The sequence below is a fragment of the Dendropsophus ebraccatus genome, chromosome 1, assembly GCF_027789765.1.
Source record: "Dendropsophus ebraccatus isolate aDenEbr1 chromosome 1, aDenEbr1.pat, whole genome shotgun sequence".
NCBI lineage: Eukaryota > Metazoa > Chordata > Amphibia > Anura > Hylidae > Dendropsophus > Dendropsophus ebraccatus.
Window position 1 is genome coordinate 77,187,489 of NC_091454.1, and position 12,821 is coordinate 77,200,309.

Consider the following 12,821-nt stretch of genomic DNA (forward strand, 5'->3'; position numbering starts at 1 on the left):
TTGGTTGTTGTGGGCAGTTTCCACCAGTATATATATTACACCCTATGATAAATCTCCCGCATAGTGTACAATCAGACCTGTATTTATCATAAAGACAAAGCACACTTGGGGATATTGAATGTTGTCGTGTTAACTATATTAATATGGCTCACTTGCAATACTTATGCTTTATGCCATATAATAAAAAAAAAGCTTTACTTGTGTTTTTTCACACAACTTTTTAGTGTCAGTTGAAGGTATACATTGGGAGGATTTCCTGACATATAACATTGACAGATGCCACACAGGCACACAGTGGTTTCTGTCACACATAGACTCCCATTGCTCAATAGAAATAAATAAACTAAATGTATATTGTGTGTATACACACAGACTCTGTATGGAATAAGACACTGTTCTGCATTATTTCATACATTAGTATTAGGTATACTTACATTAGCACTCAAAAGCCCAAAAGAGTGTCATCTATTGGGTTAATGGCTGATTGTAGGTTGGAACCAAATAATCTGGACAGTGTTCACGTATCATAGATACTGACCATACATGTCTGATTTCCTACCCCTAGGTATGGAGAGTGCAATCACTCTGTGGCAGTTTCTGTTGCAATTGCTTCTGGATCAAAAACATGAGCATCTTATTTGCTGGACGTCCAATGATGGCGAATTCAAGCTACTCAAGGCTGAGGAGGTGGCCAAGCTATGGGGATTGCGGAAGAATAAAACAAACATGAACTACGACAAGCTGAGCCGTGCCCTCAGATACTATTATGACAAGGTATGAGTGTGTGTTTGTTATACAGGACAACCTCTCAAAAAGACATTATCTGACAGATTTTTGGGTCCAAAATGTATCATGGATACTAGTCATCTTCATTAAGAAGAACACCTGTAGAAAAACACTTTTTTTCATTATTTTGGGTGATCATCTCAAAAAATGTTGCATATTAAAAATTATATAAATTATAGGCTATACAGTTAATAAAATGATAATTTTACATATAATAGCATAATTTATGCACAAGATACATTGGGGCAGATTTAATTATAATACTCTTTAATACGTAGTCTAGAAAGTCCAGGGAGCATCATATTTATATAAGCTTAGTCCACTTATTATTTGGCCTCTTTTATGCCAAAATTGTGGTGCATTCTGCAAGTTGCACTTAAGTATAAAAGTATAGCTATCATACTTTTGAATCAGCCATTCGTGTTATTGCGCTGTTGTTCACATGCCGTAAAAGTGTCAACAAGGCAGAGCTTGGCGTCCACAATACCTCTCTTCTCTGAATCCCTGCTCACTCCCTTTTTGATGGACACACAAGGCTCAGGTGCCATCCCTGAGCCCTGTTAATATCCTATGCAGGTGCTGTGCCAGCAGACTTCTGTTGACATGCAGTGGTTTCGCCATGTCCAGCGTAAGCATAGCATCTGCAAAGGAATTAAACAGGGCTCAGGAATGGAATCTCATGGAGTAAGGTTTTAGAGCAGAAAAGTATGTTGACTGATGGCACTGTGGATCCCAGGCCCTGCCTCTGACACTTAAATGGATCATCTTATTTGGGGAAACTGGGCCCACACGTGATGCCCAATAGCTGCATAGTGTCTTTGAGGTTGGAACTTAGACCCATCCCCTTGGAAGGGGTGGAAAACTTTCAGCACTGGGGAGCTGAAGGCTTTAACTATCTTGTGCTCCCTGGACAACCCCTTTAAGGCTGGGTTCACACTATGTATATTTCAGTCAGTATTGTGGTCCTCATATTGCAACCAAAACCAGGAGTGGATTAAAAACACAGAAAGGCTCTGTCCACACAATGTTGAAATTGAGTGGATGGCCGCCATATAACAGTAAATAACGGCCATTATTTTAATACAACAGCCGTTGTTTTAAAATAACAGCAAATATTTGCCATTAAATGACGGCCATCCACTCAATTTCAACATTGTGTGGACAGAGCCTTTCTGTGTTTTTAATTCACTCCTGGTTTTGGTTGCAATATGAGGACCACAATACTGACTGAAATATACGTAGTGTGAACCCAGCCTAAAGGCGTACACAGGTAGGCCCCCCTCAGGCACCAAGACCTATTTATTATAAGTATTATACATGCCACATGGTCCCAGCACTGGGACACAGGAGCTTAAAGTGTCACTGTGTCACTGTTTTTTTTCAGAAATCAATAGTCCTGGCGATTTTAAGAAATTTTGTAATTAGGTTTATTAGGCAAATATGCCATTATCTGCATTCAAAGAGACTTTTCCCAGGTCCCTCCTCTCTCTCATCCACTGCTGATTATTAGGAAATCTTGACTGATTTACATCCGTCGGGCCCTATCTGTTCTATGGAGAGGGGAGGGGGGAGGAGGAAGGAGGGAGATTAGTCAGCAGCAGAGAGCAAAGGATTACACAGCGGGGACTGTGTGAAAGCCTTATTGAGAGGTCAGAGAGGTTAGTGCTGAACTCAGGGGAGATAGCCTGGTGATGTAGCTGTAAATTAACTCTTTGTTGTCCTGTTTTGGTGCCTCATCTTCCTCCACCCCTGCCCTCTCCATAGAGAACAATGAAAACAGGGGGAGAGCTTCAAACTGCTTTTTCTAGATAAAAATGCATTTTTCAGCTAATAAACCCAATTACAAAGTTTCTTTAAACCGCCTGTTCTATTGATTTCTGCAAAAAAAACAACAGTGACACTTTAATTAAAATTTTTGCCGAACTTCTCCTTTAAAGTATTGTATTGCCCCCCAAAAGTTACCAATCACCAATATACACTTATTACTGGAAATGCTTATAAAGTGCTTTTTTTCCTGCACTTACTACTGCATCAAGATTTCTCCTTTAAATTCTGCTCCTCTAAAGTACTCAAAGAACACTGTTAAATTCTGACTATGCAACAAGATAGGCCTCCTAATGGTTCTCTATTCCCTTCTTGCCTTATTGAATACTGTATGTTCAGCAAACTTTCCGGCAGTACCTGATTGCTGAGTCTATGGGATTTACCTTTGGTGGTGGTAGGGAGGGGGCACACACATTTTTTTAATTCAATTTAACTCATTTAAATTATTATTTGTATCTTCCTTCTAGAACATTATCAAAAAAGTTATTGGCCAGAAGTTTGTCTATAAGTTTGTGTCCTTTCCAGAAATTTTGAAAATGGACCCCCACACTGTGGAGGTTAGCAGGGATAGCCTATTGCTGCAGGACAGTGATTGCAAGATCCCAAGTGATCTCCACGAGAGGCACAAGCAAACCATATCAGCCTTGAAGAGTGCGAGCCGCAATGAGTACATTAACTCAGGATTATATTCCTCCTTCACCATAAATTCATTACAGCACCAAACAGATAACTACAAGGTTATCAAAAGTGAAAGGACTCAAGAGGAAGAGGAGGAGCTTCAAGAAGATGATGGTGATGATGATGAAGAAAATGACCAACCAGAAGCCAAAAGCCCTATAGAAGAAGTCAGAACTGTTATAAGATTTGTTACCAACAAAATGGACAAAGAAACTGTCCGGCCTGTAATTTCACTGCCTTCTACTTCAGAATCGGCAGCTGCTTCAGCCTTTTTATCATCAACCTTTTCTGCTAAAAGGTCTCCCCGTGTATCACTAAATGCAGCCAGTGTTTCTTCTTCCCCACGCTCATCACGATCACCTTCGCTGTCTCCTAATCTGTCCTTGTCAACAGAGCAAAGGAGCTTCTTTGTAGATTATCCTGACACCATGGAACCATTAAATCTCTCATCAGGGTCCAAATCAAAGCTTTCCCATCATCCTCCCAAAGCTAAGAAGCCCAAAGGCCTGGAAATCTGCTCTCCTCCGCTTCTCTTTTCCAGTAATGATATTGGCTCTATTGCCCTTAACAGCCCAGCACTTCCTTCAGGATCTCTGACACCTGCTTTTTTTACTGCTCAGGTAAATGATGTTTGCTGTGACACATGGCATGACTTTGTATAAAACACCTCTGCAATATGAGAGTCACAAGTAACAAAAACTAGAGATGAGCGAACCGGGTTCCATCCGAACCCGAACAATCAGCATTTGATTAGCTGGGGCTGCTGAACTTAGATAAAGCTCTAAAGTTGTCTGGAAAACATGGATACAGCCAATGACTATATCCATGTTTTCCACATAGCCTTAGGGCTTTATCCAACTTCAGCAGCCACCGCTAATCAAATGCTGAAAGTTCGGGTTCGGATGGACTCGAGCATGCTCCAGGTTCGCTCATCTGTAATAAAAACCAAAAGCAGTCACTGAATAGAAATGAAACAATGTAATAAAGAGCTAAAGAAAAGGAGGAAAATGTTTCCTGAGTGTGAGGTGTCACATGGGAGGGCTAGAGCCTGAAGGGAAATCCATTCTTAAGTGCTCCATGACATCAGTAAGGGAAATAGAGCAGCAAAGCTTGTTTTCCTTTACTTTGCAGTCATTTCACTTGAGAATCACTAGAGAAGCTTCACAGCTGATTCTCGCTTGTATAAATGGAAAATTACCATTTGGTTACGGCAAGACAAATGCAGCATAAAGTCTATAATGTAACCTCACTTTGTGCTGCTCCCATAACCATTATGTAGTCAACATACGGTGTGATAAAGGTACCTTCATGTATGATCTAATTCTGCACCTCTGATGCACTATAGAATTTTCTATGTCCAAATCTGTTCACCAGAAGGTATAGGAATTCTGTATGCAGTCCGCAAATACAGCATAATTGCATGCATAGCTCCTGTACAGCAGCACACAACATCCCTGTAGTTCCATAGGGTCTCCATATGCCAGAGGCACCGTATTATGCCTTAAAGGCAATTTTACATTTTAGAGAACAAAACAAATCTGTGTAAAACTGAAGGTAATTTATGGACATTATTATGGATTTGTTCAAAAACTTAGTTACACAACGGTGTGCATGAGCAATATAAGCATGAGGCTTATAGCACTTAGGAATATTAAATATACAATACACAAAAAGTGTTTATGATTTGCCCAAAGCTTCTTGGGTAACATTGGTAATTCATATAGTTCATTTTGGTAGATTCTAGCACCAGTGGTGCAGTACTTGATTTTCTTTTATGTATTTCTATTGTGGGTTTTGAGCCTGCAAATTTCCCATTGCTTTTATAATAGCCACTTACTATAAACTACAAACATTCTATCAATGTATGAAAATTTCACTTTGAAAAAATTATGAAAAAAACGGAACATTAGAAAACACTGACACCTGAGGGGCTGCCATAACATTAGATGGGCTACATAGCAGGCTTGACCACATCAGATTTATAGCTGTTCTGAAGAAGTAAAAGTTCAGGGTATGTACACACTACGGAATCCCGGCGGATTACCTGCCGCGGATTCCACAGCTCACCACCGCGTGCATCTCTGCTGATCCCATAGGCTTCAGTTTATGGTTTGCCAGATTCCGCCGTCTGCCCAAAGAATGAATCTGCTTATTCTTTGGGTGGATGGCGGAATCTGGCAAATCACAGAATAAAGCCAATGGGACCAGTGGAGATGCACGTGTCCGCAAGCGAGGGCGGGCTGGGTGATTGGCCGGAATTCTGTAGTGAGCACATACCTTCAGGGTTGTCATGTTGCTGTGGTGATACAGAAATTACTATAGCAATATCTGTATATGCAGAAATTACAAAGTAGAACATACAACAGTTGTGATTGGAAAATCTACAGTAATTAAGTTTAAACATGCTTGGGATAAACATATCTATTATTAGGTAATAGGAAAAAAAATAAGGCAAAAGGGATGGACCCTGTTGTCTTTTTCTAACTTCAATCAGGTTTCTGTATTGTGTCCTTAATAAACCTGCTTAACATGAACTTTGCTTTGCAGACACCTAACGGACTGTTGTTAACTCCAAGTCCCCTGCTGTCTAGCATTCACTTCTGGAGCAGCCTCAGCCCCGTAGCTCCATTAAGTCCTGCCAGGTTGCAAGGACCAAACACCTTATTCCAGGTAGGTACAAACAGCAGCTACATTAAAGCTTGGAGTATCCATGTAAAGGGAATGTGTCATTTAGGCAGCACGCACATGTCCATGATATACGGTCCGCAAGCAGACTGTATGTCATGAACTGAACTCTTGAACAGAGATAAGTAATAACGAAACAAATCGCTTCATTATCTCTGCAATCCGCCCATCAGCTTGCTGCCTTTTAACTCAGTGCCACTCCTCCCCTGGTACTGGGAAAAGCTGGATCCAGTCTCGGGAGACTTCTCCCAGTATCCCAGGACTGGATCCAGCTTTTCCCAGCACCCAGGTAGGAACGGCAGTGAGTTAAAAGGCAGCAAGCAGATAGTTGGATTGCAGAGATAATGAAGCCTTGGTTTTTATGCTAATCATGTTTTGTTTTGTTTTTAAATAAAAGAAATCCTAGTGTTTTATAGTTTTTACTCTGACCATTAAGCCCAGTAAAACGATGAGTATCCCTAGACCACACCTTCTTTTGGTTGCTATAAAGCTGATCTCCATTAAAAGCAACTCTCATAATAATCATGTTTATAAAATAGAAAACCTAAAATCTACAAATGACAAAACAGGCAACATAAGTACTGTATATTTCCCAATAATAATGTTATTTTTTCCCCCCAGTTTCCAAACCTGCTGAACGGTCACTTGCCATTGCAACTTCCTGGCCTTGACAGATCATCATCTCCAGTGCTGCTGTCATCAAGCTCTCAAAAGTCCTGATGTTCTCTCAAGGCACAATGGACATGGTTATGTAGTAAGCACTCCTGGATGTCCCTTGGAAACATTGGACAGGCCTGAAGTTAGCAGGACTCTCATCACCACACAGGATGCCTCTGTCTTAAGAGTTTCAGGCTACAACATTTTCTCCTGTGATCCTGGATTTCAGCAGTATTATATGTATCTCTATCTTGAATCGTAAACATCACAGGACGGAAGTGCACTGTACACTAGGTTAACTAAGCACATTTATAAACTGTACCTGGACTGATTGTTAGATGGCCAGATGATGCAACTGGTATAGATCCGGTCCTGCACATAATGGTTTCCCATATACATCATTAGCAAGTACAGCATCTTACAGCTACCATCGTTCTGATGACACAGACCTAAAATGAAAGGTTTTCTAAATTGTTCTGTTTGTATTAAACCGCTAAAATATTTAGAAGCTGGACACAGGATTTGTCATATATTACAGTTTTTTGAGATTTCCTAAATGTTGAGGACTCTTCAATCCTCTTTCCAAAACGCAAGTCTGATGTGTATTCCATCAAAAAAGGATAGAAAGCTCCTCGCCCCAATACTATGTTACGCACTTGAGCTTATAGAAACTATAACCGGCCGTGCCTTCTTCTGCATCATTTTTTGTAAATGTTTTATATATATATATATTTTTCTGCATTAGGGGAAATCTTTAAGAAGAAATACCTCTGATAGAATTTCTGTGCCGATTTCCCCAAGTATGTACTCAGCAATGTTTATATGTAGTGCTTTTTTTAATGTACATTGAATTATGAACTTGTACATTGTTTCCATTGTAGGGAATAAAAAAGAATAAAATATGTAAATGTATGATTCTCAAAATCACTGTTCCATCTGACCTCCAGGAAACGACACATTTTGGTGGTATATCTCATATAACATGATTAGAATTAGAACATTTTATCACAAGAAAAAAAAGCTGCTGTATTCTGTGTCAATAGTCTCCCGAACCGACACCTAATAAAGGAGACACGCTATCCCAGGAACATGAAACTGCTAACAAAATGGAAATACTGAGATCAAAATGAATGATGCACATCCGAATATAAAATGTATATCTTTATTAATCAAGCAAGTTAAAAACAATCTGTATACATCAAACAGAGCAATGGTGGGGGTGGGGCCCAAAATATCCCACACCCTAAACTGGGACACCACAGGATACAATGTGTAAACATCCCTAGCTCCTTCTCTACATGTTGGTAAACAGGCTGGTTTGAAAATGATGTCATAAGCACAATATAACAGAGTGTTCAGTACAAGTCACCAGTAGTGAAACCATGGATAAAATGTTAACATAAAAGCAATAAGTTCCAACGTGCATCTATCCCCAAAATAATGGAGATGTAAGAGGGGATAAAGCAGTCACTGCGCAAACAACCCTGCCCCAAGCTTTGTCAGCTCACTGCTGACTTTCTCAGGTCAAGTGGAGGCAGTTAAGTGCAGTTAAAGGAGAATTCCGGCAAAAATTTATATTAAAGTGAGTGGTGAGATGTAGAGACCTGCACCGCTCCAGATATGCACTATGTGGAATGGGTCTGTGGAACGGTCTTGAGCCAGACAATGAATGTGAATGTGGCTGCTGGGTGGGGGTGCAGACTACAGAGGCAAGATGTACCAAAGTTCAAACAGAGAAACACGTAGTAGCACTCACCCTTTCTTCAGCTTAGCGACTTTATTGCATTCACAAGTTGCGGGGAGGGGAAGGATTCAGGTGTGTGCGCGTCCTGCAATAAAGTCGCTAAGCTGAAGAAAGGGTGAGTGCTACTACGTGTTTCTCTATTTGAACTTTTATATTAAAGTATTGTATTGCCCCCCAAAAGTTATACAAATCACCAATATACACTTATTATGGGGAATGCCTATAAAGTGCTTTTTCCCTGCACTTATTTCTGCATCAAGGCTTCACTTCCTGGATAACATGGTGATGTCACGACCTGAATCCCAGAGCTGTGCAGGTTGTCACTGCTGGAGAGGATGATGGCAGAGGGATGATCATTGTCTCTCCAGTGCCCTGTGTCCCTCAGTGTCCCCCTGCCATCATCCTCTCCAGCAGCCACAGCCCGCACAGCTCTGGGAGTCGGGTTGTGACATCACCATGTTATCCAGGAAGTGAAGCCTTGATGCAGTAGTAAGTGCAGGGGGTAAAAAACACTTTATATCCACCAAGAAACCCACATGAGCCCTGATTTTTTGCGTCACTAATTGTACTATGCAATGACAGGCTGAATGTTTGCATAAAGTACACTGTGAAACCAGGAAAAAATTCAAAGTGGGGTGAAATTGAACAAAAAAAACAAACGCTTTTTTTTATTTATTTTTTGTTTTTACGCCATTCGCCCTAGGGTAAAACAGACTTGTTATGCATGTTCCTCAAGTCGTTAGGATTACAAGGATATAATAACATGTATAACTTTTCTTTTATCTGATGGCCTGTAAAAAAATTCAAACCATTGTTAACAAATATATGTTCCTTAAAATCGCTCCATTCCCAGGCTTATAACGCTTTTATCTTTTGGTCTATGGGACTGTGTCAGGTGTAATTTTTTGCGCCATGAAGTGTTCTTTCTATTGGTACCTTGATTGCGCATATACGACTTTTTGATCGCTTTTTATTACATTTTTTCTGGATTTGATGCGACCACAAATGTGCAATTTTGCACTTTGGGATTTTTTGCGCTGACACCGTTTACCGTGCGAGATAAGTAATTTGATTTATTAATAGTTCGGGCGATTACGCACGCGGCGATAGCAAACATGTTTATTTATTTACTTTTATTTATAACATGGGGAAACGGAGGTGATTCAAACTTTTATTAGGGGAGGGGGCTTTTTACTAACACTTTTTTTTTTACACTTATACTAGAAGCCCCCCTGGGGGACTTCTAGTATAAGTGCATTGATCTCTCATTGAGATCTTTGCTGTATAGTAATACAGCAAAGATCAATGAGATCGGCACTCAAATGCTTTCGGCTGCTGCATCCGAGTGCCGAGTCGGGATCAGTGCCATTTTGGCGAAGACCCCGACAGCGGTAAGATGTGTGGATTGCTCCTCCGGGACGATCCACCCCAGTAGACACCAGGGAAGTGCTGGATCCAGTAATTGGATGCAGCTGTCATCTTTGACAGCTGCATCTTATTACCGTATTAGCAGGCACAGTGATCGGGCCGTGCCCGCTAATACCCGCGCCCCCGGGATACACGTGGCACCCAGGACACCGCGCGGCCCCGCTCTGAACACCTCTCGGGGACATATGATGTATGGGTACGTCATAAGTCCCTAATAGGTTAAATACAATATATACAGTATACGCATGTAATAAACAAACATACAGTAGATAGATCAAAAGCAAGAGAAGCAAAGTACTCACAAGTAATGAAATCAGCTCTCAGCACTCTCTGAGTTGTAGGTACTTCTGGTATTGCGGCCATCTTGCCTACTCCAGTACACGCCAAGACATGATTCTATCATGCACTTTGGCACTTTCTGAACTTGTTTTTATGTTTACATTTCATCCATGGTTTACTACTGGAGACATGGTTCACCATTGTTACCATAATGTAGAGGAGAAGCTAGAGATCTTCACACATTGTATCCTGTGTTGTACTGGTTTAAAGTGTGGGATATTTTCATATCCCCCAATTGATCTACGTGCTGTACACAGATTGTTTTTAGCTTGCTAGATTAAGAAAGATATACATTTTATAGTTAGATGCACATCATTCATTTGGTCTATCTCAATCTTTTCTATGTTAATAGTCTCCCCTCTTCTGAGCATTACTACTTTTGCAAAATGTATGCATAGCTTCCATTTAACTAAATGTGTGACCATGTAATACCTAGTTTCACCATCTGAATAGCTTTGGCTATGGTATAGAACAATTCCTTTAACAATCAACATTAAAGGGGGACTCTGGAGATGGTTTAGTTTTTTTTTTGCTAATAGACCGCTTTAATAAAGTTATTACTTTGTAATATAACTATTAAAAAAAAAAAAAGTATTTTTTTTTTAATTTTTATATATATTTACCGTGCCTGGCAATAATAAGGGACGACACAGACGCTCTGCTGCCACCACCCTTTGAGTCAGGAACTTTAGGGCTATAAGTCTTGCAGTTTCTGATCACCTGCTATGTTCTAGTACTGCTACACATCGCTAAAAAGAGGAGGATGATGCCCCCCCCACCATGAACTGTATATTCTTATATACAGTACACAAGGGAAGAGGCTGCCCAACACGATCCTGGTGTCCGGCAGCCTTTGTAGAGAAAGCGGTGATTCGAGCACAGTCAGTGGTGATAGCCATCACTGCTCACTAGGCAAAGGCTAATGGACACCCGGGATCGTGTTGGGAAGCCTCTGCACAGCGCTTGAGTATAGCAGGAGATCGGGAACTGACACAAACTATGGTAGCAGTAGTACAAAAAGAAATATATAATTACATAAAAAATAAAACTATTTTTAAAATAGAGTTATATTACAAAAGATAACTTTATTAAACCGATCTATAAAAAAACCACAACTTTTATTCTCTCTGGCGTACCTTTTTAAACAATGTAAAAAACAAAAGTGATTTAGGAAGGGAAACTTTCTCAATTACATGAGGCTAGTGACCTGATATATTTATTTTTAATATCAGATTCCTGAATATATAAATAAGAAGGCGTGAAGTGTAAGAGAGCCCTAAGGGTCCTTTTATACGCACAGATATGACAGATTTTTCAAGCCAAAGCCAGGAATGGATATAAGAAAAGGAGAAATCTTAGTCTTTCCTTGATGAGATTTATATTTTTTTTAATGAGTAAAATTGCATGGTTTTTAATGTGTAAGTCAGTACAGATGCCCATGTGAACATGCTCTAAGAATTCCACTATGAGAAATGGTTTATAGGTTTGTATAGTTTTTTGTTTTATAAACTGAATTAAAACTGAAGTTAAAAAAAATCCCCTTCAAGGGTCCACATAAACTTCTAACTATGATTGGCGAAAATACCAGAGCATTTGTTAAAGAGTATTCCTTTGCTCTAAAAGTGAAATTAAAAGTGAGAACATTGTAAAGTAAGCAATGCTTGTAAAATCTAGGTAACCAACTGGACTATGACAATGACAGTCACTTAGAAATTTCAAATATTAAGAACCAGTTTATTTATTTTTCAACCTGGACAATTTTATAAAACACCGTAGAAATCAGCACCAGGGGGTGGGGGAATAAACAAAAAACAAAAATGAGCATATTCTTGTGTTGTACAAGAAATTCAGATGGAAGGAAAGTGCCTTACAACAAAGAAATATTGTCCCCCATTCAAAACAAGACCATTGTAATCCACTCAATATTTATACTTCAGAAAGTACAATATTAATACAGGTTGTCAGTTTAAAATAAACAGCAGTTTGTTAGCGCTATGGATTGCTTCTGGAAATTAAACCCATTTACAATTTATTAAAGTAGTAATGGTCCAATATTCACTGCTATTGAACATTAACTTGCTGTTCTCTAACAAAATCAGATTAAAAAAAAATCCCATATTATATTGGTTATATTAACGAAACAACCCACGTGTTCCACAATCACTATTCACAAATAAAATAAAAAAATAAAATAAAATGGGGAGGTCACATAATACTGTTAAATTACCCAAAAAGTCTCTATCATATCATTCAGAACAGACACAGCAGATGACAGAATGTTCTACAAGGATAGTGTGCAGAACAAAGAACAGCCATACAGTCCATTCAGGATACACCAGCTACCATTTGAAGATTTAGTCTCACTTTAGGTTAAATGCAGTAAAGAAAAGAAAAAAGGGGTGTACATAATACAGGTAAGCACAATATTTCAGATGATGAACACAAATGAACTTTTCAGTTACAGATCCCAACTACACACAATCTTAGAAAAGTGAGCCTGTCATCACTGTTAGACGGCATTTACACGTTCCATGATTACTATTTGTAATAGTGCATGGCTGTATCAGTACAGTAGCATGAACATTTCAACTGTTTCACGGCTCCTGACATAATAAAGATACACAATGCCGGGAGTTACGTGATTCCGGACAGCAGCACATCATCTGTGCATGGACCGTAA

The 12,821-nt window shown here is 39.6% G+C and overlaps 1 protein-coding gene across 1 annotated transcript in view; it reads left to right on the forward strand.

The window, feature by feature from the left end:
- Positions 1-7,533, forward strand: part of ELK3 (ETS transcription factor ELK3) — a 33,692-nt gene extending 26,159 nt beyond the window's left edge. Inside the window, exons 2-5 of the mRNA XM_069955635.1 lie at positions 566-774; positions 3,078-3,908; positions 5,836-5,958; positions 6,595-7,533. Coding sequence (XP_069811736.1) covers positions 568-774; positions 3,078-3,908; positions 5,836-5,958; positions 6,595-6,693 — 1,260 coding nt within the window. The 5' untranslated portion in view covers positions 566-567 and the 3' untranslated portion in view covers positions 6,694-7,533. The remainder of the gene's footprint in view (positions 1-565; positions 775-3,077; positions 3,909-5,835; positions 5,959-6,594) is intronic.
- Positions 7,534-12,821: the final 5,288 nt, after the last annotated feature.